The sequence below is a fragment of the Rhinatrema bivittatum genome, chromosome 3 (assembly GCF_901001135.1).
Source record: "Rhinatrema bivittatum chromosome 3, aRhiBiv1.1, whole genome shotgun sequence".
NCBI lineage: Eukaryota > Metazoa > Chordata > Amphibia > Gymnophiona > Rhinatrematidae > Rhinatrema > Rhinatrema bivittatum.
Window position 1 is genome coordinate 157,497,390 of NC_042617.1, and position 26,806 is coordinate 157,524,195.

The window sequence follows — 26,806 nt, forward strand, 5'->3', positions numbered from 1 at the left end:
GTGAGGACTAGCATCCTGCTTGTCCTGGGATAAAGCAAAATTGCTTACTTTGTAATAGGTGTTAACCCAGGACAGCAGGATGTAGTCCTCACGAAACCCACCCACCACCCCGCGGAGTTGGGCCTTCTTATTTTCTAAATTTATTTGCTAACGCTTGTTGCTACATACGAGACTGAAGTGAGACCCCTGTGGCACAGAATATCATGGCATGCTGGGCATGCTCAGTAGCCTCAGGATGCCAGTCAAAAGTTTCTAGAAACTTTGACAAGTTTTCCCGCACTAGGGCTCTGTTGATGACATCACCCATATGTGAGAACTACATCCTGCTGTCCTGGGATAACACCTATTACAAGGTAAGCAATTTTGCTTTCATCCAACATTAGCCAAAAGTACATATCTGTGTATAGGTTTCATATGTCAGGGATAGAGTAGACAAGAGGTTACAGTTGCAAGAAATATAATAACCTCTTGGATTTTTTTGTACATGTTCCCCAACTCCCTAAACTAATCTTATGCCTTCCCTCACTAAGAACATAGGAGATGCCATACTGGGTCAGATCAAGGGTCCATCAAGCCCAGTGTCCTGTCTCCAACAGTGGCCAGCAATCCAAGTCACAAGTACCTGGCAAGAACCCAAACATTAAATAGATCCTATGCTACTAATGCTGGCAACAAGCAGTGACTATTCCATATTGATAGCATTTTATGGACTTCTCCAGGAACTTATCCAAACTTTTTTTTTTTTTTTTAAAGCCAGCTACACTAGCTGCCATAACCACAACCTCTGGCAACAAATTCCAGAACTAAGTCTCATCAACATGAATTTAATGTAATGAGCACTATTAGCTACATGCTGGTCAGGACGCATGTTTTGGACATGCTAATCCCTTTATTGATGAAGGGTTTTGAACGCATGTCCAAAATGCACGTACAAGCACATGTTAAGCAGTGTGCTCTGCCGAGTGCTCTAAATTGCATCAGCCTGTTAGTGATTATCAAGGGAAAGGTTACATACTAGCAAAACTTTAGAATAGGAATTACTGGGTTTTTGTTTTTTTTCCATATTTGTTAAATTTTCAAAATAGTGAGTAATGAACAATTCTTCTTACACTGAAATAAGGTACATAAATTTGGAAGTGCAGAGGAAATACATGACAAATCAACCAAGTGTTATCCCATCCCTCCCCCATTCCCCATCTTGAACTATCTTAAATAGTATGTGACAGTCTTCATCCTCTATTGTAGTCTATATACAGTATGTCTTTCAGTGGTAGTGCATGTGCTAATAATTACCAGCAGAACAGTCATGCCAAAGTGCAATTATCTCTGAAATAGAAATCTAGATTGTATTTCTGATGATAGGCTATTAATAAATGCTCCTTAAGTTTTCTGGAAAATTATTGAAGTTGCTTGGGAATTCAGTATCTGTTTGGTAATCTAAATGAAGCATTTCAACTATTTCTGCCACCCAGAATTGTATAGTTATCGCTTCTGTAGTTAACCATTTCATTAATATATACTTATTTGCTATTCTTGGACCTTTGATTATAAAAGAAATGATACATAAGGTAGGCAGCCTAGGCAGGTAAACATTAAGAATAGTCGATAGACTGAAGCACTGTCTCCCAAAACTGCTCAATCCGCACGCACTCCCATATGAAATAAATTGGCATCCCTTTGCACATTTTATACAAGAAGTATTGCTTATACACATCTGATATGCTCTGAAAGAAGAAATTACAGTTCTGTGAATATATAAATATTCTCTCATGGGAGCAGATTATGGATTTGTACATAAGCTAGGTTGTCTTCAGCTATAGTTTTTAAATCTGCTTCCCAGGTTCCCATAATGCTTAAATAGTGAGATATTTATGTTCAGAGTGCACAAATATATAACAAGTAGAAAGATTATATTTACCCCCTTGATAAATCCTCAATCTTTGAAAGGGGGCAGAATTAATGTTCCAGGATTCTTTACCAAAGGTGTGAATACAACTTGAAAGTTGTATATATGTAAAATAGTCAGAATTCATGAATCCCATATACAGCTGACATTGTTCAAATGTATGTATCTTCCTAGTGAGACTATAAAATATTTTCTTAGCATCTAGACCAGCGGTTCCTAACCGGTGTGTTGCGGGACACTAGTGTGTCACGAGGTACCGGCAGGTGTGTCACGTACCCACTGCTCTTTCCCCCCTTCACCTCAGCAAGATGAACAATGCTGCCGTTCCTGCCCAGTCTATCAGCACATTCAAGCGCTGAGGGGAACGGCAGCAGTGTTTGTGGAAGCCGGCAACAGGAATGTGACCTTTTCTTCTTCCTGCCCCTGTGGCCCGGAAGAGAGCCACAGGGGCAGGGCATCCCAAGGCTCTCCCTGGCCCCGCTACATTCAGCAGGTTGCCTGTGCTGCGATCATCGGGGCACTGAGCAGTCAGCTGAGAATGTGGCCGCTAGGATTTCCTGCTGCGCAGCTGTTGGGGAAATCCATCCATTAGCTGCCTGCACCCAGAGCTGAAAATCGGTGCTGATTGGTCTGGGAGGTGACTGTGAAATGTGAGAGAGAGAGTGGTCAGGGAGGTAACTGATAGACTAATCATGGGCCCTAAGGAAGAAGAGTGTGAGGACAGAGCTTCAGCAGCCCTTGCTGCTTCTGGTATGTGCTATTGGCTTACAAGGGAAAGGAGTAGGAGAGTTACTGGAAGAGGGTAAGTAAAGGTGGCTTTCTAGGTTTATCTTTCTTGATTGACTGCCATTTTAATTAAGTATTATGTGATGTCTGCTGTTAAAAATTTTCCAAACACCAATAAAATATTTCTGTTTGGATGTTATTCCATTATCAGTTTTGAAACATTTATTATATTCTAGTTTTAGAATTATTTTATATTTCTCGAGGAATGTATAAATAGAAATGTGGAGACAAAAACTGAACTGCAACACAAGAAGCCAAACTCTGTATGCAGTGCAACAACACAAACAGCTTTATGGTCATTTTATTCTGTATTTGTTGAGAGTCTGTCTGTGTTCTGTGTGTGTGACCCAGCTAAGGGTGTTCTGTGAGCTTGTAGTTTGTGTAGGGATCTATAGCAGCTTGGCTTGTTCTGTTTTCCCAATAGGAGGTGTTTAAGGCCTGGTGTAATTTTTGCAGTGCTGCCTTTTCATACGAGGGTAAGTCAGTAAGTAAGTCACAAACATACATGGGATTAATATTCATGAAATTTATTTAAATGCAAAAGATGAATTATTTACTGTGAAATATACAGAATATAGTCACAAACAGTTTTTCTGGAAAAACCAACTACTTTTCAACGTAATCGCCGCGAACATTTATACATTTGTCCCAGCGTTTGAAAAGTCCGTCAAAACCTTCTGCGTAAAAGTCTTTTGGCTGGCATCGTAACCAGCGCTTCACCTCTTGTTTCACTTCATCGCTGGTGAAATGATTACCACCGAGATGGCTTTTCAGTTTGCCAAACAAGTGAAAATCGCTGGGTGCCAAATCCGGACAGTATGGTGGATGTTCAAGAACTTCCCAGTGCAGGTTCACAATTGTCTGACAAGTCTCATTCGAAGTGTGTGGTCTGGAATTATCATGAGGAATCAGCACTCCTCTTTTTTCCAGATCTGGGCATTTTCTACGAATAGCTCTTTAAGCTTTAATAGAGTAGCACAGTAGGAAGCCGAATTAACAGATTCACCACGCTTCTGAAAACTGGTTAAGAGTACCCTATCTCGGTCCCAAAACACAGTCAACATCACCTTTCCTGCAGAAGGCACAAGCTTGAACTTTCTCGGTGTCTGTGATAGTGGATGCTTCCACTGCATGGAATCGCGTTTTGCTTCTGGTTGATAGTGGTGCACCCACGACTCGTCACCGGTAACAATACGTGCCATCATTGATTCACCTTAGTTTGCATAATGGCAGAGATTTTCCAAACAGATACCCATCCGGTTGTTCTTATTGTCTTTGGTCAGCTGTTTGGGAACCCATCTTGCACAGACTTTGCAAAAGTTCAATGCATCGTGCATTAAGGAATATGCTAATCCGTGAGAACACCCAATTTCTTTGGCAACTTCGTCAATTGTTACCCTCCGGTTAGCGCGAACCATCTCTTCAACCTGCTTCACAGTTGCCTCTGTCACAATCTCTACATGTCAACCAGGTCTGGTTTCGTCGTTCCCGTTGGCACGTCCTTGTGCAAATTTATCGGTCCAGTTATAGAAACAAGAAACATAGAAATGACGGCAGAAGAAGACCAAATGGCCCATCCAGTCTGCCCAGCAAGCTTCACACATTTTTTCTCTCATACTTATCTGTTTCTCTTAGCTCTTGGTTCTATTTCCCTTCCACCCCCACCTTTAATGTAGAGAGCAGTGATGGAGCTGCATCCAAGTGAAATATCTAGCTTGATTAGTTAGGGGTAGTAGCCGCCACAATAAGCAAGCTACACCCATGCAATTTTGTTTTACCCAGACTATGTTATACAGCCCTTATAGGTTGTTTTTCTTCTCCCCTGCCGTTGAAGCAGGGAGCTATGCTGGATATGCGTGAAGTATCAGTCTTCTCCCATGCTGTTGAAGCAGAGAGCCATGCTGGATGTGCATCGAAAGTGAAGTATCAGGCACATTTGGTTTGGTAGTAGTAACCGCCGTAACAAGCCAGCTACTCCCCGCTTTGTGAGTGCGAACCCTCTTTTCTTCTCCCCTGCCGTTGAAGCAGAGAACTATGCTGTATATGCATTGAAAGTGAAGTATCAGGCTTATTTGATTTGGGGTAGTAACCGCCGTAACAAGCCAGCTACTCCCCTCTTTGTGAGTGTGAATCCTTTTTTCCACATTTCCTCTTGCTGTTGAAGCTTAGAGCGATGTTGGAGTCACAGTAAGCATGTGTATGTTTATTTAATAAGGGTATTGACTCCAGGCAGTAGCCATCATTCTGGCGAGTCACCCACTCTTCATTGGCAGCCTCTTGACTTTATGGATCCACAGTGTTTATCCCACGCCCCTTTGAAGTCCTTCACAGTTCTGCTCTTCACCACATCCTCCGGAAGGGCATTCCAGGCATCCACCACCCTCTCCGAGAAGAAATACTTCCTGACATTGGTTCTGAATCTTCCTCCCTGGAGCTTCAAATCGTGACCCCTGGTTCTGCTGATTTTTTTCCTATGGAAAAGGTTTGTCGTTGTCTTTTGATCATTAACACCTTTCAAGTATCTGAAAGTCTGTATCATATCACCTCTGCTCCTCCTTTCCTCCAGGGTGTACATATTTAGATTCTTCAATCTCTCCTTGTACGTCATCCGATGAAGATCCTCCACCTTCCTGGTCGCCCTTCTCTGTACCGCCTCCATCTTGTCTTTGTCTTTTTGAAGATACGGTCTCCAGAACTGAACACAGTACTCCAGGTGAGGCCTCACCAAGGACCTGTACAAGGGAATAATCACTTCCCTTTTCTTACTCGATATTCCTCTCTCTATGCAGCCCAGCATTCTTCTGGCTTTAGCTATCGCCTTGTCTCATTGTTTCGCCGACTTCAGATCATTAGACACCATCACCCCAAGGTCCCTCTCCTGCTCCATGCACATCAGCCTTCCCCCCCCCATCGAATACAGTTCATTCGGATTTCCACTCCCCATATGCATGACTTTGCACTTCTTGGCATTGAATCTCAGCTGCCATATCTTCGACCACTCTTCCAGTTTCCTTAGATCTCGTCTCATTCTCTCCACTCCTTCTGGCGTGTCCACTCTGTTGCAGATCTTAGTGTCATCCGCAAAAAGACAAACCTTACCTTCTATCCCGTCTGCAATGTCGCTCACAAAGATATTGAACAGGACCGGTCCCAACACCGATCCTTGCGGTACACCACTTAAAACCGCTCTCTCTTCAGAGAAGGTTCCATTTACCATCACACATTGTCTTCTGTCCGTCAACCAATTTGCAATCCAGGTCACCATCTCGGCACTCACTCCCAAGCTTCTCGTTTTATTCACCAGTCTCCTGTGCGGAACCGTATCAAAAGCTTTGCTGAAATCCAAGTATATGATATCGAGCGCTCTTCCTCGATCCAATTCCTTGGTTACCCAGTCAAAGTCAATCAGATTTGTCTGACAGGATCTTCCTCTGGTGAATCCATGCTGCCTCTGGTCCATCAATTCTCCTGACTGTAGATAGTTCACTATTCTCTCTTTCAACAGTGACTCCATTACTTTTCCCACCACTGAAGTGAGGCTAACCGGTCTGTAGTTACCAGCCTCCTCTCTGTTCCCACTCTTGTGAAGCGGGACCACCACCGCTCTTCTCCAATCACTCGGCACCACTCCCGTTTCTAGGGATCTATTGAACAGGTCGCACAGCGGTCCCGCCAGCACATCTGAGCTCCCTCAGTATCCTTGGATGAATCCCATCAGGCCCCATGGCTTTGTCCACTTTCAGATTCTTTAGCTCTTCCCATACATTATCTACTGTAAATGGATTTTCCTCTGTTCCGCTTCCCTCCAGTTTCTTGTTGTGTAGAGATGGTCCTTCTCCAGGGTCTTCTTTAGTGAACACAGAGCTGAAGTATTCGTTTAATATTTCTGCCATTTCTTCGTCTCTCTCCACACATTGATCTTTTCCACCTTTCAATTTCACTATACCACTTTGGACTTTTCTCTTTTCGCTGATGTATCTGAAAAATGTTTTGTCACCATATTTTATCTCCTTGGCAATCCTCTCTTCTGCTTGACTTTTTGCCAACTTGATTAATTTCTTAGTCTCCCTCAGTTGAATCAGATATTCTTCTTTGTGCTCCTCCCTTTGGGATCTTTTGTATTTCTTGTATGCAGTTCTTTTAGCTTTAATTTTGTCAGCCACCTCCTGTGAGAACCAGATAGGTTTCATTTTTCTTTTGCTTTTCTTTACATTTCTAACATATAGAGCAGTTGCCTTGGTGATTGCTCCTTTTAGATTGGTCCACTGTTGATCCACATCTCTCTCATTTTCCCATCCATTTAGTTCTTCCTCTAGGTACTTCCCCATTTCCTCAAAGTCTGTGTTTTTGAACTGTAAAACTCTGGTCTTTGTGCTTCTTTTCCATATTCTTTTAGTGATATTAAACCATACCGTTTGATCACTGGTGCTGAGGTGGGCGCCCACCTTGACATCAGAGACGATATCTCCATTATTGAGCACTAAGTCGAGAATAGTTCCTTCTCTCGTTTGAACAAAGATACTTGCATGGCATCCACTATTGCTCTACTGTTTTTAGATTCTGCAGATGGGATTTTCCAGTCTACATCTGGCATATTAGTCACCAACGATCACCACTTCCCCTTTCTTACCTATCTTATGGATGTCTTCAACCAGATCTCTGTCCAGCTCTTCCTTTTGGTTTGGAGGCCTGTAAACCACTCCAATATAAATGGATGCTCCATCATCTGTTTTTAGGTCGACCCATAGTGCTTCTTCCTTGCCCCAACTTCCTTGCAGCTCAGATGCTTGGATATTATTTCTTGAAAAATATAAGACCTGTTAGAGCGATGTCTAATAAAAATATATTTGATGCTGAGTGTACCTTCATACGATGCTGCTCAGTATTTCAGCTATCGTGACTATGAGCCTGAACGAGGCCTCCTATTGGGAAAACAGAGCAAGCCAAGCTGCTATAGATACCCACTTAGAAATAATTGTAAAACTATACTAATACATGTTACAAAACAGCTGATGAACAGAATAACATCCAACAATTAAAAACTCATAAAAATTATTAAAAATTGTCTAAATATCAAAATATTTCAAAACAGCAGACACATCACATAACACCCAATAATTAAAATGGCAATCAATCAAGAAAAATAAACTTAAAAAGCTGCCTTTACTTACCCTCTCCAGCAACTCTCCTACTCCTTTCCCTTGTAGACCAATAGCACTCACCAGAAGCAGCAGTGGCTGCTGAAGCTCTGTCCTCACAGTCCTCTTCCTTAGGGCCCACAACCAGTCATAACCAGTCTCTGTCTCACACAGACCAGTAACTTCCCTAACTAGTATCTCTTCCTCACACACACACACCAGTCACCTCCCTGACCAGTCTCTCTCAATCACACACATGCTGTCACTTACATACAAGCTCACACATACTCTGTCACTTACAACCACACACACTGCCACTTATGCACCCATTGTACCACACACACAAGCTCTCACTCATGCACCCAAGCACCCATTCTACCACATACACACACACTGCCACTCATGCACCCATTGTACCGCACACACACAAGCTCTCACTCATGCACCCAGGCACCCATTCTACCACACACACACACACACACACACACACACACACACACACACACACACACACACTACCACTCATGCAACCAGGCATGCATTCTAACAAACACACACACAAAGCTGCCACTCACGCACCCAGGCATGCATTCCAACACACACACACACAAAGCTGCCACTCACCACCCAGGCACCCATTCTACCACAGGCACACAAGCTCTCACTCATGCAATCAGGCATGCATTCTAACAAACACACACACACAAAGCTGCCACTCACGCACCCAGGCATGCATTCCAACACACACATACATAAAGCTGCCACTCACACACCCAGGCACCCATTCTACCACACACACATAAGCTCTCACTCACGCACCCAGGCACCCATTCTACCACAGGCACACAAGCTCTCACTCATGCACCCAGGCACCCATTCTAACACACACACACACACACACACACACACACACACAAGCTCTTACTCAGGCACCCATTCTACCACACACACACACACAAGCTGTCACTCATGCACCCATTCTACCACAAGCACACAAGCTCACATGGAGCATCTTCTCATTGTTTGGCCTCCACTTCTCAGCCACCTCTGGCCTGACCTCCCGCGGTACGCAACATCTCTCCAGCCGCCTCCCGCAGTGTGCAGGGTCTCTCCGCTCTTCAGCCGCCAGCAGCGGCGCACAGCGTCTCTTCGTTCTTCGGCCCCGCTGCCGGCAACGTGCAGGTCTCTGCGCTCTTCAGCCACCGGCAACGGCGCGCAGCATCTCTTTGTTCTTCGGCCCCGCCGCTGGTGACGCACAGGTCTCTCTGCTCTTCAGCTGCCGGCGGCGCGCAGCGTCTCTTCGTTCTTCGGCTCCGCTGACGTCGGCGCGCAGTGTCTCTTCGTTCTTCGGCCCTGCTGGTGTCGGCGCGCAAGTCTTTTCGTTCTTTGGCCCCGCTGGCGTTGGCGCGCAGAGTCTCTTCATTCTTCGGCCCCGCCCCTAGGGAGAAGGGAAGCACAAGCAGGGCAGTGGAACACCGGGAGCCGCGACACACCTGCCGGAGCTTGGCGACACACTGGTGTGTCGCGACACACCGGTTGAGAACCACTGCTGTAGAAGGCTATTAATTTATTCAGTTGTTGACTAGATAAAGATGGTAACACTATGCCATCTAGAAATATAGGGATTCATTATAGGCTCTAAAACTTCCTCTAGTTTCATCATCTAATGTTGCTGTATGGCCCTGACTGGATTTAAGTAATATGGGACTTTCCTAATTTCCCTTTAACTCAATGTACAATCATTTTTTCATCCTGTTACCATGTAGATACAATTTGTTTTAATGCAAAAAGGGTGGAAGTGACTTGTAAATGCAATTTTTCAGTAAGTAGCTTTTTTCCCACCCAGAATTCCTGTTTTGTATCATCTGAGTTAAATGAGTTATACTTTTCTTAGCCTATTCTAGTTTCCTAGTTAGATCCATAATATATTTTTTAGTTGATTTTTTTTTTGAATCATAAAGCTAATAATGTCCCCTCTGAGTACAGCTTTGGCAGTTTCCCACATCAAAATAGCATAATGAATATTATCTTTGGTAATAGGATTAATGTTCTCCAAATATCTATAACTTGGCGAGCCTTACATCAAAATTAAGAACATAAGAACATGCCATACTGGGTCAGGCCAAGGATTCCATCAAGCCCAGCATCCTGTTTCCAGCAGTGGCCAATCGAGGCCATAAGAAACCTGGCAAGTACCCAAAAACTAAGTCTATTTCATGTTACCGTTGCTAGTAATAGCAGTGGCTATTTTCTAAGTTAACTTAATAGCAGGTAATGGACTTCTTCTCCAAGAACATATCCAATCCTTTTTTAAACACAGTTATACTAACTGAACTAACTACGTCCTCTGGCAACAAATTCCAGAGTTTAATTGTGCGTTGAGTGAAGAACTTTCTCCGATTAGTTTTAAATGTGCCACATGCTAACTTCATGGAGTTCCCCCTAGTCTTTCTATTATCTGAAAGACTAAATAACCGATTCACATCTACCCGTTCTAGACCTCATGATTTTAAACACCTCTATCATATCCCCCCTCAACCGTCTCTTCTCCAAGCTGAAAAGTCCTAACCTCTTTAGTCTTTCCTCATAGGGGAGCTGTTCCATTCCCCTTATCATTTTGGTCGCCCTTCTCCATCTCAATTATATCTTTTTTGAGATGCGGCGACCAGAATTGTACACAGTATTCAAGGTGCAATCTCACCATGGAGCAATACAGAGGCATTATGACATTTTCCGTTTTATTCACCATTCCCTTTCTAATAATTCCCAACATTCTGTTGGTTTTTTGTTTTGTTTTTTTTACTGCCGCAGCACACTGAACAGACTATTTCAATGTGTTATCCACTATGACGCCTAGATCTCTTTCTTGGGTGGTAGCACCTAATATGGAACTTAACATTGTGTAACTATAGCATGGGTTATTTTTCCCTATATGCATCACCTTGCACTTATCCACTTAAATTTCATCTGCTATTTCGATGCCCAATTTTCCAGTCTCACAAGGTCTTCCTGCAATTTATCACAATCTGCTTGTGATTTAACTACTCTGAACAATTTTGTATCATCTGCAAATTTGATTACATTTTCATATTTCTTTCTAGATCATTTATAAATATATTGAAAAGTAAGAGTCCCAATACAGATCCCTGAGGCACTCCACTGCCCACTCCCTTCCACTGAGAAAATTGTCCATTTAATCCTACTCTGTTTCCTGTCTTTTAGCCAGTTTGTAATCCACGAAAGGAATTGTATTCCTTTGTTTTTTACCATAACTGCCACAAGGACATTTAGCTTGTCAATCCATTTGAGGATCTCACACAGTTCATGTACCCCCCAATTATGATGGATGCCTTTCCTAGGGATATAATATGGGAAATTACTTTTGTTTAAAAAAAAAACAAAAAAAAAGGTATGATCATAATGATTAGGACCATATATGAATGTTAAGATTACAAATTTCCCATACAATTTTCCCAGAATGTACTGGCCATCTGGGTCAAATTATTTTTCCCACTGAAAAGAAACAGATTTATGTACCAAGATTACTACTCCATGAGTCTTTGATGTTCCTTGAGCGGCATATACTTGCCTCACTGATTTCTTTTTTAATTTCACATGCTCAGAGTGAAGCTTAAGGATCTTCTGTATAAAAACAATAGTATGCTTTAGCTTATTCAGGTTAGAAATTTTTCATGTTTTATTGGGGTAAGCTTGCTATCCTGCTTGTCCCCAGAGAAAGCAAAGTCACTTACCTGTAATAAGTTGTGGTTCGGGGTCAGCAGGATACATAGTCCTCACAATCCCACCCACCTCCCTCAGGAATTGGTTTAAAAAATTTGATAGCTTTATATCGAACTGAGGGGAATCCCTTTGCACACACCGCTGACACAGGAGGTCCTGCTCAGAGGGTTTTTAAGAGTAGAACTTGAGAAAAGCTCCAGCCTTGGCTCAGTTTGTCAGGCATCACTGATGTGTTAAAATTATGTATTCTGCTGATCTGAGAACACATCTTACAGGTAAGAACTAAAAGCTAACGTACACTGAGCATGTTTAAAAAAAAAATTATATATATAAATTTTTTATTTTTTTTATTTTCAAGTATCCCTGACATTTTTTGATTTTAACCAGATAAGCTGAAACTTTGCACATTTGTTTAAATGTGGTTTCCACATTCCTCAAGGCATTTTGATCTGAGACACTGGGCCAGCCTAACTAGGAAATAATTTCTATCATTCTGTTAATTTTCTTGACTTTAGTCCTATAAATTCCCATATAAAAATTTTCTTATTGAACAATTCATGCATCTTAACATCAAAAGTACCATTAAATTTGAGATCTACCCACCCAAAGCAGAAAATGCATTTATGTAAATACTATTAGTTTAAAAAACATTTGTAGTGGAAAAATGTTTTAATCCTTTTTGTAAGAAATGTTTAGGAAATATAGACATTCCTTAGCTTGTTCCAGTGACATTTTCTTGAGTTTCGTGCCTGGAAGAAATATATTGTCAGTGGCATCTTCAAGCAAGGGTAAAATGTTGAAATGGTACATGAAACATTGCAATTGTAAATACTTTGTGTATGTAATAGAAAAGTTTGCATTTTCATGTATTCTAGAATGCTGGGAACAAGATCCACATATTCGTCCATCATTTGCCTTAATTCTAGAACAACTTACAGCCATTGAAGGGGCAGTGATGAGGGAGATGCCACAGGAATCTTTCCACTCTATGCAAGATGATTGGAAAGTGGAAATACAGGAGATGTTTGATGAACTGAGGACCAAGGAAAAAGTGAGTATATTTTGTACTTTGAGTAATATTTTTTTCTTGGCCCTTTAAAAAAATAAATACATAAATTGCTATAATAGAATCTCATTGGCCCTGTAGCTTAGCTTCAAAATCGTTTATCTCACGCTCTTTGTCAGATGAGTTCAGAGCATGTTACAAAATGAATAGGTCTACAAATGGCAATGGTACATATCAGAGACCATCACACAAAGCAGACTATTATAATGCTCAGGGAGTAGAAGAGTAAGATAAAAGGCACATAATAGATGTAATGACTATAGTAATATAAGATCAAATTGTACAAGAATAGGGGTGAAATGCAAATTATATCAAATTGGTCTTCCTTAGATGGAGGAGAGGTAAAGCAGTAAGAACTACTGTAATAGAATATCAGAGGATGTAGTTAATAGGTAGGCAACAAGGGAGGGGGAAGCGGCAATTATAAGCTGACACTCATTTCCAATAGAAAAGGTGAGGTAGATTAAGATTGCAGATTGCTAGTGTAGTGAGTCAGGTGGCCTAAGTTGAGGAAGGCAAAGCAGGAGGCCTCTGTTATGGGCCTTCCACAAACAAGTTTTTAGTTTTTTTTCCTGAAAGTGAGGCATTCAGGTGCAAGCCTGATGTCCAGCGGTAGAAAATCCGGAGGCTGGCTACAGATCCAGCAAAGGATCTTTCTTGTGCTGGAGAATGACATATACCAGGGGACTGGTACTATCCAGGCAAGTGTAAGATAGCATCCACAGAGGGCGGGAGGGAATATTCAAGGAGATTCAGTTTTATAGGTAGGGTGGTGCCAAGCTCTTAAGCGCCTTAAAAGCCAGGACCAGAACTTTGAAAGTAGTACAATAGGAGGTTGTAAGCCAGTGTATAGACTTTAGGAGTGGAGTAACTTGATCAATTTTGCTGTTGCGTAGGCTGTGTGCTGCAGCATTTTGTATGAGCTGCAGATATTGACTTAACTTTTTCAGCAAGCTAGTGTTAAGGGAATTGCAATAGTCCATGCAGAAGATTACATGGGTCTGGATGACTGCAGCATGGGCAGGGCCATCAAAGAAAAGGCAGATGGCAGAGCTGGTGTAGATGAAAAAAGGCTGAATTTGTAGCAAATAGTATTGGAGCCTCTGTAATGAGTTGGGAGTCTAATATGAAGCCAAAGCTTCAAACTTGGTAGTTGAAGGGCACAACGGATCCTTTCAGGATTACTCTAGAGAAGATTTGGGTGTGGTCTATTTTTTTTTTGGATGGGAGTTTGAACAAGTATGGTTCTGTCACCCAATTCCCTAGTGGGGGTTTGGGTTAAGCCAAGTGTCTTCCCCTTGATAGGGCTGAATTAGCCATGCTGTCATGGGATCTGTCTATCAGGTCCGGGAGGTGGAGCTTTACCAAGCAGAGATTAGATTTTAGCTCTCTGCGGCTGCGCGTGTGTTCCCACGCAGGAAAGTAACAGATTCTCCTCAGTCTGTTTTTAACACGTGCGGGAGCGCACGCGGAGCTTTTTTCTCCTCACGACAAAATTTTTTCAGAAGGAATGTCAAAGAAACAATCGGGCTTTAAGCCCTGTAGATGTGGCAAGGTGATGTCGGTCACCAACAGCCACACTTTATCGATGCCTCGGTCCAACAGACAATCAGAGAGATTGTGAGTTCTGTGCGAAGATGTTGCCAAGGGCCCGAAAACAACGGGCCTACAAAATAAAGGAACTTCAGGACCTATCGTTACTTTCAGAGGCTCATTCTTCTCCGGGGCCTTCCATGAATCTGACCCCAATTCTAAAAAGAGCCGCATCGTGGGATCCAACATCCTCTAGGCCTGGAGGTAAGGAGGAACCACGACATCCTCAGCCTACTTTGGTTCAGGGATCTGATCCAATAAGGCCAAGCAAGGCTTCGGCCTCGACGGCGAAGACTGTGCCGTCCTCGAAGCATAAACTTCCGAAACGACAACAATCTGCGAATTTGGCGCAGAAACCGGGAGCGAAGACGCTGGACAATACTGTCACATACGGCGCGGGAGATGACTATGGCGCTGAGAATGTGCACGGAGTCAAGACCGCACAGGGCATGGGAAGATACGGTGCCAAGGCACACGACGCCGGTATACACTGTGCTGGGTTCGCGCACTGCGCTGGGACACACTGCGCCGTGTTTGCGCACGACACTGGAAAACACTGCACCAACTTCACATACGACGCCGGCAGATACGATATTGAAAAGGGTGGGGGACAGGGAGGATCCTTGAGGTACGCCCAGAGATGAATTTGTCGGTGGTGATTCTTTATTATTGATCCTGACCTTGAAGCTTCTATTACTAAGGAAAGACTTGAACCAGTTGTAGACTGATCCTGAAATGCCTATGTCTGATAGGCAATTCAGGAGGATGGCATGGTTGACAGTGTCGAACGCCGCCGAGATGTCTAGGAGGATTAGAAGAAAAGAGTGTCCTTTGTCCAGTCCCATAATAATATGGTCTGTTAGTGAGATGAGCAGGGTTTCTGTGTTGCGTGATTTGCGGAAACCATACTGTGAAGGATAGAGTATATTGTGATCTTCTAAATATTCTGAGAGCTGGGTATTAACCAGATTTTCTGTAAGTTTGGCTAAGAATGGAAGATTCGAGATAGCGAAAATTAGCTAGTTCGCTAGGGTCTAAGTTGAGAAAACATCTACTGGCCATCACAGTGGCCATTCCCATCACCATCACAGACATGTGACGAAACCGAGAATGGATTCCACTTGGGACTTAAGTCCTTCAGCTTCCGCTTATTCTCAGACACATAGCTCACGGTCTAGCAAAGAGAGAGTACATATTCTTTCTTCTAATGCATCGACAGCTTCGCATGGATCAGAGACGCCTACTAAATACAGTAGTTCGCATATGGTACGTCATGCTAGCACACATAAATCAACCAGATCGAAACCCGACTCAGGGGATGTATTAATACCCCCCACACAAATGACTCTATCTTCAATGCCGCCACAACAAAAGAAGCTTTTTTACAGCTAACTCATTCGTTGGCGGGCTTTTTTGAGATTCTTCAATCCTCCTTCCAAATGCCTACTGATACTGAGTTCACCAGAGTATAGAGAGCCATCAATAGAACCGCCATCTCCACTGGCAGCTAGTCCAGACTCACCCATTCAAAACCCAGAAACTCCAATTCAAATAGATTCTCCACAAGCTTCCCCATCCTCGTCAACAGGATACTCATCTGATCCACCTGACCTAACGTACCCAAAATTTGTAGAGAAAATGGGTACCATATTGCATCTGGACATTCAGAAAGAAACCGACCCTAGAGCAGAGACCATAGGTCTACTAAAAATTTTTGATGCTCCAGGGGAGTAATACAGTGCCTACAGGAATTGGGACTAGTGATCAATTTTCAGAAATCACATCTTCAGCCAACACAAACATTACAATTTATAGGAGCATGCCTGGACACCACTCAGAACCAGGTATACCTCCCAACCGAGAGAATAACACAATTGCGTTATCTTCTCCAAGAGTTGAACCATACTCAGAGACCTTCGGCGAGACAAGTTTTAGTAGTCCTAGGCCACATGGCAGCGGCTATTTTCATGATTCCCAACACCAGGCTACATATGAGACGCCTGCAATGGAGACTAAAACGTCAATGGAAACAACACTCACAACCGTTGAGACAGAAGTTATCGTTGACCGCTGAGATGAGACAGGACGTAACATGGTTGCTTCTAGACACCACCCTGTCCAAGGGAGCATTATTCAGTCTCCCCCCCCCCCCCCCACACCCCACAATGCAGTCTTAACCACAGATGCATCTCGCAAGGGATGGGAAGCACATCTCGAGATTTACGAAACACAGGGTTATGGACAATCTCCGAGCAGACATTGCAGATAAATTTATTAGAACTCGGAGCGATTCGAAATGCACTACAGATGTTTCAGGACCACCTGAAAGGCCGCGCAGGGTCATGATCTACATGGACAATCAAGTGGCAATGTTTTACATCAACAAACGAGGGTCCGGTTCATGGTCCCTTTGCAAGGAAACCCTGCAAATATTCGAACATTCTCACCAACATTGCATACATCTACAAGCAACTTACCTACCAGGAGTGGCAAATACAAGAGCGGACAGACTGAGCTGCATCTTTCATCCTCACGAATGGGCACTCAATGCAGATGTAGCCCAAGACATCTTCATGCAATGGGGGACGCCTACGATAGATCTCTTTGCAATGGAGATCAACGCTCAAGTCCCCAAATTCTGCTCGATAAGACCAAGTCAATTCAGGATCGCTCAGGACGCCTTCCTCATTCCTTGGACGATGGGCCTCCTGTATGCCCTTCCTCCCATACCACTCATAACAAGGACAATTCAAAAGTGCATAACAGACAATGCTCAACTGCTACTCATAGTCCTGGCCTGGCCGAGGCAACCGTGGTACAGTTTTCTTCTCCGACTATCCATCACGGACCCAATTCAGTTACTGAATCATCCAGATCTTCTCTGCCAAGATCAAGGGACGCTCCTACACCCACTACGCTCATCTCTCCACTTGACAGCGTGGAGATTGAGAGGCGCCTTTTAACAGAACAGGGAGTTTCCACTTCGGCACAGTTCATCTTGTTAGAATCCAGGAAACTCTCAACAAGGAAAAATAGCCACAAATGGAAACGCTACTCTACCTGGTGCACTTCCAAAGGCGTACCACCATTGGACTGCTCACCTGAGCTACTCATGGATTATCTTCATACACTATACGTAGCTGGTCTCGCAACATCATCCATTAGAGTTCATCTCAGTGCCATAGGGGCATAACATAGACCAGTTAACAATATTCCTATATCCAATCACCCCTTACTATCTAGTTTCATTAAGGGGTTAACTCACCTTCGCCCTCCGATCTCTAAGCCTCCAGTTCCGTGGAACCTCAACATAATTCTGGAACAGCTCATGCTTTTCCCGTTTGAACCCATGGACTCTGCACACATTAAGTACCTCACATGGAAGGTGGTATTTTTGGTGGCAGTAACATCAGCACGAAGAGTTAGTGAATTACAGGCCTTGGTCCATTATTCTCCATATTTGCAGTTTCATCACCAAAAGGTGGTTCTCCGAACTCACCCGTCCTTCCTGCCAAAAGTAGTTTCTCAATTCCATCTCAATCAAACAATAGAACTACCCATTTTTTTCCCCTAGACCTCACTCTGTTAGGGAAAAATTACTGCATACACTAGACTATAAAAGAGCATTAGCATACTATAAAAGAACAAAATCGGACTCCCGGGTTTCTCAACTATTTGCCTCTTTCGACCCGAAAGCACCTGGACTACCAGTGACTAAATGCACCATCTCCAGCTGGATAGCACAGTGCATCAACTTCTGCTATGACAAACAGAATTTACAACTGCATTCTGTTCCTAAAGCTCACCAAGTCAGAGCAGTGGCGGCCTCCTTGGCACATCTTAGAAATGTGCAACCCATAGATATTTGTAAGGCAGCTACATGGTCATCGCTCCTTCACATATCAATACTTCCTTGATCAACAAGCAGCCACTGATGCGAAGATAGGATACGCAATCCTGCAATCTATATCCTCCTCTTCACAGTGACTGCCATACTATTAATGATCACGTACGAACATATATATCATAAACAACATGATCGGGAGCTTGGGACTCCCATAACAGCATGGCTAATTCAGCCCTGCTATCAACGGGAAAAAGCAAGTTTGCTTACTGTAAACAGTGTTTCCGTAGATAGCAGGATGAATTAGCGATGCTGACCCGACCTCCTCCCTGGCAGTCGCAGTCTCTTCGACTACATTACAGCTTAATCACAGACTGAGGAGAATCTGTAACTTTCCTGTGCGGGAACACACGCGCAGCCGCAGAGAGCTAAAATCTAATCTCTGCTTGGTAAAGCTCCGCCTACCAGACCTGATTGACAGATCCCATGACAGCATGGCTAATTCATCCTGCTATCTACAGAAACACCGTTTACGATAAGCAAACTTGCTTTTCCTTGAAGAGAATTGCTACCATGCTTACTTGGGTGGGAAAGTGGGCAAAGAAGTAACCCTGTAAGCAGATTGAAGGAACTGGAAAGAGTCAGCCTCATGTGCCTAGGTTTCTATCAGGCACATGCTGTCATCTGACTGGTCTAAGAGCAGATCACATAATAAATCTGGATATTTGTCAAGATCTGATATTCAGGAGGAGAGCTTGTGAGGTATGTTCCAGCTGGAGTCTTTAGCTTATAATTTAGGTTCTCTTGGAGGATGTATAAGCTTGGATCAAATCATTTTGTCTGCAAGGGTTTGGAGAGTAGTGAGGGGAGTATTTTCCATGGCTAGTGATTACATAAATGGAGGATGGGCTTAGACACATGCTGAGGCAAGGTTTTACAATTAAGAGTAGAGAATGGGAGTGGTGAGCGAGGAGAGAAATAGCTGGATGGTGATTCTGGAAGAGAAACTATCGAGTGGCTCTCTCTAGGGTTACTTAGGCACCACCAAGGGAGGAGGATCAGAGGGGATGGGCTTCTGGGTGAGAATGGAGGAAGGCCTTGTAGAGAAGTCCATAGTGGTAGAGCTTAAAAAAAAAAAAAAAAAAAAGTTATGCGAACCCTGCCTGGGAGAGTGAAGCCCTCAGGTTGGAGGTATGAGGGCAGGCAATACTCAATCTGGACTCATTCCTCCGTGAAGAGGTTAGTTCCTTAGGGTACACATGATAGGATGTACAAAGGGCTGGCTCTTAAGGGGGCGGGTGGCACCAGTTGGTGAAGTAGGCAGCTGGGGAAGTGGCCTGTTCAGCTTGAACTCCTGCAGCAATCCTGCAGTGGAGCAAGATGGGGGGAAGCCCCACAGTATAGAACGGGCTTACTCACGCCTGCTGCCACCGTGGTCTATAACTCATTTGGTGTCTCCCTTGCTGGCCCTTAAAGGGCTGAGTGGTGCTGGATGGTGAGGTAGGTAGCAGGAGAAGGGGCCTGCTCAGTCATGATTCGGGGCTTCCGCTGTGATCCTGCTGCGGAGAGGTGATTGTGGACAGCAGGGGCGAGGATATAGGACTATCCCAGACAGCCCTGCTGCTGCAGTCTGAGTACACTTAATTCCTAGTTCAGGTTTCTCTTGCCTAGGGAGGCAGAGCTTAGGAAGTCATGCAGAAATTATATGTTCAGCACTTGACTTCTGAACCAACTAAAGCTTCTAAGACTATGTTCGCTATATAATTTTGTGACCCGTTTTGGTTGCCTTATGCAAAGGATGTAAGGAAGGTATTTCTTGATGAACAGCCTTTAATTTATTACATTTAATAACCCACCTTTCCCATAACATCAAAATGGCTTACAAAATGGTAAAATACAAAGTTTCCCATCGATAGCAGGGCTGAATTAGCCATGTTGTCATGGGAACTGTCAATCAGGCCTGGGAGGCGGAGCTTCAAAGTGATGTCAAGAGCTTTGCTCTGAGGCTGCATGTGGTTTCACGTGCTGGAATAGACTCTCCTCAGTCTGTTTTTCTGTGCGCGGGATCGCACGTGGCGCTTCAGATCACCTCAGCATCACAATCTCTCTGAAGAGAAAAGTTTAAAAATAGAAAAATCATGGCAGAACACGGTAGGAAAGAGGGCCCCCGACCTTCAGGATTCAAACCCTGTTCCTGCGGAAAGGTCATGTCCATTGCAGACATTGCTTGCCTTAAAGGTAGCCCGAGGGGGATCCTATGCCTCACCTTCCGAGGCCTGTTCTTCCCCGGGCCTACCGCCCCTAACACCACCGCCAAAGCGTCGAGCATCCTCAGTAGAACCATCGACCGCCGGGCCAAGAACGTAGCGCAGATGCAAGAAAAAGCCGGAGATGCCCCGGGGTTGGGATCCGACCCGTGCCAAACATCGCAGCAGAAGGGCGTCTGATGCGTCGGAGCCATGGCCACAGCAGGGGACGCATGCGCAGGAAGAGACCAGGGTGCGGAAATCCCCCACGCACAACGCGCCAAATATACGGAGTAACGCGGTGTCGATGGCGCCAACCTCTGTGCATTCTCACACGACGCACGCCTCGAAGTCTGAGCCAAAGCGGAAATGCAGTACGTCGACCTTGATGCCGACGCACCGTTTGCATGCGTCAACGGCGCACTCGGAGACACCATAGTCAGAAAACCCTGCTGCCGACGCAATCCACTCGACGACGCAAAAGGGGGCTACATCGAAGGGATCCGCGACGCATTTGCCGAAGCCGGGCTCGGCTCCATCCAAACCATCGACTCACCCTCTTCTACCGCCCACAAAAAAGAAGGGTGACAGGGGACAGCAGATCCACGAGTCCACAACTGACCATCCCCACAAACATCAGAGGAGCATGCTCCCTTGTCTCTGGGACCTGAATCACTGGACTACTTGTCCAAATCCGAAGTGGAAGGGGCTCCATTAATTACTTCTCGCTCCCCTTCATTCTCCTCTTCTTCGCTTCGGGTATTCTCGGACTTGTCCTCTGCCTCCCAGCCCTCTTCCAGAGGAGAGGTACTTAAAGAGCCACTCTCTAAGAAACGCAAATTACCAGAGGTAACACACACCTCAACATCACAGGCGGGCACCTGACATCCTCTTGGCAGTGGTGCCCACCAACTGTCCGTCAGCACCTACATGACCTCCCATGCCTCCTCAAACGAAGGAAGCTTTCTTCAACCTCTCCCAAGCGCTATCAGGCTTCTTTGAAATCATGCAGTCTTCATTCCAGCTTCCCGCCTCCACCCCTAGTAGTGTGGCAGCGTCTCCACATCCATTGGCGCATTCGTCACCAGTGCGCCAGTGGTCCCCTTCACCTCCGGTCCCATCACCGGTACCAGTTCTTGTACCACGATCGCCGGACCTTCCGCCTCAGTCTGTTTCTCCGGATATTCAACCTACATCTCCCGACTCCTCCACCAGGTATCCTTCCGACCCGGCAGAGGAACCAGCAGAACCTTATTCCCTGCCGGAAGATCTGACCTATCCCAAGTTTTTGGAGAAGATAGGCAAGGTCCTGAATCTTCGTATTCAGAAGGTACAGGATCCTAGGGCCGACACCCTTGGATTATTGACCCTTGGATCTTTGACCTTCCAGTGGAGCTAACCTCACTGCCAGCACACGCAGTGCTTGACGCAGTCCTGGGAGATCCCTTTACGCTCCCTGTAGTTTCAAGAAAGATCAACTTAAGGAGATTTCTGCATTTTATATTTTATTACACACTCCCTCAACTTCCTCATGCTTCCCTCATTGTCAAGTCAGCAATGACAAAGGCAAAGAAGTCCAGACTACATTCTGCGACTCCCCCGGGTAGGGACCTTCGCTCTTTAGGTGAATTTGTGAAGCGTGCCTTCCAAGCAACCATGCTGGCAGCCTGCATCAACCACCATCAGTTTTACCTAGTCCAATACCTGTATGAATGTGTACAACGAATCAAGGACAATTCACAATTCATGGCCCTACTGCCCAGGGTCTTAATCCGATGCAGGACATTGAGGAAGCAATATGACATCTGTTACGCACCATCTACGAGGGGTTCGAGACTTCCTCCCAGGTGTCTGCAGGCCGCAATTGCAGCACGACGAGTGGCGTGGCTCAAGGCAAGTACAATCGGGGAACCTGTACATGACAAACTGGCCAACTTGCCTTGTAGAGGCGACAATTTATGTTTAAACTTTTTATTAAATTTCAACATATCATATGACAAGTGTCTGGGCGCAGTTTGTTCTGCCGCTGCCCCCAGCAATACTGACAACAATAACAACTACATCGGCACCAGGAACATATTCCCCTTACCCCTCCCTCCCTATCCCACCCCCCCAATCTCCGTTGACCCATGTCCTTAAGTTGCTCTAAGGGAATCCAGTCCATCATTAAATGTTTATGCTGCCTGTACTTTGTTACATAGTCAAAAAAAAAAGCAAGAAAGAAAAAAAACAGTCCAGAAACATCGAACCCATCTTGAGGTCCTGTAACTTCAATCGTTGAGGATTCGGCTCCGAGCCCTATGAGGAAGTGATTGTATATATGGTTCCCATACGTCCAAAAAGTGTTGTCGTAGTCGGGGAGGACCTTTTGCTGAAAGAGACTCCATATGCATCATTGTATAGAGGAGGTTTCTCCACACCCAAAAGGAGGGTGGATCCACCTCCCGCCACTGTAAAAGAACTACTTTTTTCCCCACCGCACTAGCCTTTTGGACAAAAAGGCGAGCACCCAGATCTCGGAGCCTTAATTCCGGGATATAACCAAACAGCAACCACAGTGGTGCGAATGGAATTGATATCCCCAATAATCCAGCTATATATTCCCGATTTCAAGAAACCGTGACTCAGCTCAGTGGTGGTACAGTCTCTCACCACTCCCCAATCCTACACTTCATCATGCAGATATTATGCCCCACCCAGGAGGCAACCCTTTCAACGACGGGCATACCAACCTTATGCTTCGTATCGCCCGCCACCGTACCAACCCCAGCCACGTCAGCAAACCCAACAAAATAAGAACCGCAGGGGACATTAGCGAGTGCAATGTCCCCAAACCCAACAGACTGCGACTTCCACTAAACCGAATTATCTTTTTAGCGCGAACCTTGCTGCCATCACAACCAGAATTGGCGGGGGGAATAACATCTTACATCCAGCAATGGGAACCACATCACATCGGATCAGTGGGTCCTGGAAATTGTCTGCCTAGGATACAGAATTCCATTCCCGTACCTCCCACCCCTCCCTCACCTAACATCCAGAGGGACCAGGTCAAACTGTACCCTATTGGAGGGGGAGGTGACTTCCTTATTAAAGCAACAAGCAATTCGCCGCCTCCCTCCCTCCACCCAGAATACGGGTTTCTACTCCCCCCTACTTCCTCATACCCAAGAAGTCTGGGAATCTCCGTCTTATCTTGGACCTCCGAGACCTCAACAAATTCATAGTCAGAGAAATTCAAAATCTCTCTCAAATCCATTTTACCCCTGATCCAACCCAACTTGATGAAGTTCTGGCAGCTCCACTGGCTGACCTTTAAAACCCTGAGATGCATCCAGTGTTCCTCCATTGCTTTATCAACTTTTTATCAGCTCTTTTCAAACACAGTTCTGAAAATCATTTGAGATTTACTCACAATCCTGTTTGTCTTTTGCAATCCTCCTGGCTCTTTCACTGAACAGAAATATTTGTTAAGCAATTCTGCTTTTTCCTCATCAGTCTTTACATATCTATATGCCAGTTGTGGTTTTCCATGTACCACATCTCCATGACAGCCACTACATCCGAGTCAGCTTCTTCAATGCTGTCTCTAGATCTGGGACTTTATTTCCCATACTATGTGTATTAGTATACATAGCTGTCTGACCCCCACCTTCTCTCGAGTTGAAATAGTATAGAGCCATGGCCGAGGAATTAGAGAAGCTGCCTTAGAATGAGGAACCTAAATTTGCGAACTCCAGAGCTGCAGGATCAGCAACCAATGTGTCTAGTAAGCAAAGGATAGTGGTGGTTGGTGATTTTTTACTGAGTGACATAGAGATATCTGCCAACTAGACATGCTGTCCCAGGCGGTGTGTGTTCTGTCAGTTGCCAAGATCCAATATATCGCTGCTTTCTGGGCCATGGGATGGTGTTCCACAGACTGCTGAGCAAAGATAGTGTGCTCCCATTGAAAAAGAGGTGAATTTCTAGAACAGACCTGCAAACTTACTGAGAGGGGCTTTAAACTAGGAGCATATGGGATGGATGAAAAAAGCCCTCAGATATTTAAAATATTAAATGGAGGGGGAAGGGCAACATCAGGAATGAGGATTCCACTGGCTTTGGTAATCTGTGTCCAGCTGTAGCTTCTATCTTAAGTCTCAAGAAGCATTTCATCAATGTAGTCCTAGTCACAGATGCATGTAAGCCTAGCCGCCTCCTTTCTGTTCCGCCACCTGTTTCCTGAATGAGGTAACCTGCAGGCATCTTTCACACAAATAGGTGCCTTGTGGCTCAGGATATCCATCTGGACAGAGGCAGAACTAACTATAGCAGCAGCTTCATTGACTGGTTTCCAGCTGTCCTTCTGCTCTTCTTAGGACCAAGTATTGACTTGGCAGAAGGGGGACGGAGACTTATCCAATAGTTGGATTTCAGTTTGTTTTATTGATATGAGTATGCTTTGTCCCACAATAAAACCATTTATAGCCTTGGAAGTTGTAAAGTGTGGTGGATTGAGTGGGGGGGAAACTCCCTCATTTAAATGCATATGTCTGATCACTGACAAACTATGAAACATGTTCAAGGAGGTGCAGACTTTTGATAACTGCTGTATATCAATAGCAGTTCATTTATAAAAGTTATTTTGACAGTAATCAATACAGGATATTTTTTTTTCAGGAGCTGCGATCACGAGAAGAGGAGCTCAAACGAGCTGCTCTTCAGCAAAAATCTCAGGAAGAATTGCTTAAGCGGCGTGAGCAGCAGCTGGCAGAACGAGAAATCGATGTCCTGGAGCGAGAATTAAACATAATCATATTCCAGTTAAACCAAGAGAAGCCCAAAGTGAAGAAAAGAAAGGGCAAATTTAAAAGGAGCCGGCTAAAGCATAAAGATGGAAATCGAATTAGTTTGCCTTCAGGTTGGAAATTTTGATCTTTTAAAATCCTTCTGCATATAACTTTCATAAAAGTCTAAGAAAAAAACAAAACATTGAAATAGATCTCAGAACAGCAGAATCACACACTAACTCTTAGTTTTGTGATTGTCTATAAATGCTTCATGTTATCATGGCTGTTTGATACCTTCTCCAAATTGTCTGGGGCATGTTTATTTTATTTAAACAAAAATTATATACCACTTATTCCATAGATCATAGCAGTTTACAAGTAAAACATTCAGAATAAAAACTTACAATTAAAACAAATTAAATACGAACATTTAAAAGGTTTGAGAAATGCAAGTACGTTTTTAAAACTACACACGAACAATTATGAACATTCCTTCCAGTATAAACACTTTGAGAAGTAGTATTTGTTTCTTATATGGGATACTTGCAGAAAATTGATATTCAAACAAATTATGCCATGTGACCTAGTTAACTTTAGTATATACAGTTCAAGTATATTTTCTTTATGAAGTGTTTCATTGAATAGAAAGCTACATTTCTCCCATTGCACAAAGTTTTGTTTTGTTTTTTTAATTTATATCTTTATTGATTTTTGTTTAAACAAACAAATTTCAATGTTTCACATATTATCCAGGTTACAAAGGAAAATAATGCACTTTCTTTCACCTATGTGAACACATACAAGAAACAAATTTTAAATGTTACCTGGTTTGTGTACATTGAATTAGTATAATAAAAGGAAATACCGGGAGATCAAGGGTGATTGTAGCAGACAATTAAGGAAAATATGATTTTAACAAGAAAATAGCCGATTTAACAGTGGGTTACGCCAACTAAATACTCTTACTTCCAACACTTTAGGATTAACTAGGTTTGCACAGAGATATCTAAATGTTTCCGTAATTGTTCAGGGTCTACAAATATAAACTTTGCATCACCACGAGAAATTAAACAACGACAAGGAAAACACAATAAAAAACGTTCCCCTCTTTCTACCACTTCTTTCCTCATTTCTAAGAATTTTTTCCGCTTAATTTGAGTTATCCTAGCTATGTCTGGGAATACACGTAATGGCTGGCCAAAGAATTTCACATTTTGGGATCTAAAGTACAATTTTAATACATTATCTCTTTCTATCCTAGAGGAGAATTGTACAATTAGCGTCGCTCTTAATGGAATGTCCATTTCAAATGATTTTTCTAGAAAATTTGTAATATCCAAAGTTTCTTCCTCTGGTATCTCTTGATTTTCTTCAGGTTTCAATTTCCCTTTCTCACGACCTCGTTGTTCTTGATAATATGTAGTTGCTATTACTGGAATATTTTCTGATGAAAATTTTAAAACATTAACAAAATAACTTCTTAGCAAGTCCAAAGGTGGCTGTAGTCTCGTTTTCGGGAAATTTAAGAAACGTAGATTTGCTCTCTTTGATATATTTTCTTGAGCTTCCAACTTATTTTGAAACATTTTCTCCGATCTTATGAGATTCCCTTGTATTTTTTCTATCCCTTCTACTTTTTGTTCCAATGTTACCACTCTTGTCTCAACCATACTCATTTTTTCTTCTACTAGTATAGTTTTGTTCATAGCTTCTT

General features: G+C 43.7%; 1 protein-coding gene across 4 annotated transcripts in view; it reads left to right on the plus strand.

Annotated features, from left to right (window-relative positions):
- MAP3K21 (mitogen-activated protein kinase kinase kinase 21) overlaps positions 1-26,806 on the plus strand; it is a 211,103-nt gene that overhangs the window by 103,873 nt on the left and 80,424 nt on the right. For all 4 annotated transcript variants that reach the window (XM_029593872.1, XM_029593871.1, XM_029593869.1 and 1 more), the window contains exons 4-5: positions 12,447-12,622; positions 24,983-25,223. In XM_029593872.1, coding sequence (XP_029449732.1) covers positions 12,447-12,622; positions 24,983-25,223 — 417 coding nt within the window. The remainder of the gene's footprint in view (positions 1-12,446; positions 12,623-24,982; positions 25,224-26,806) is intronic.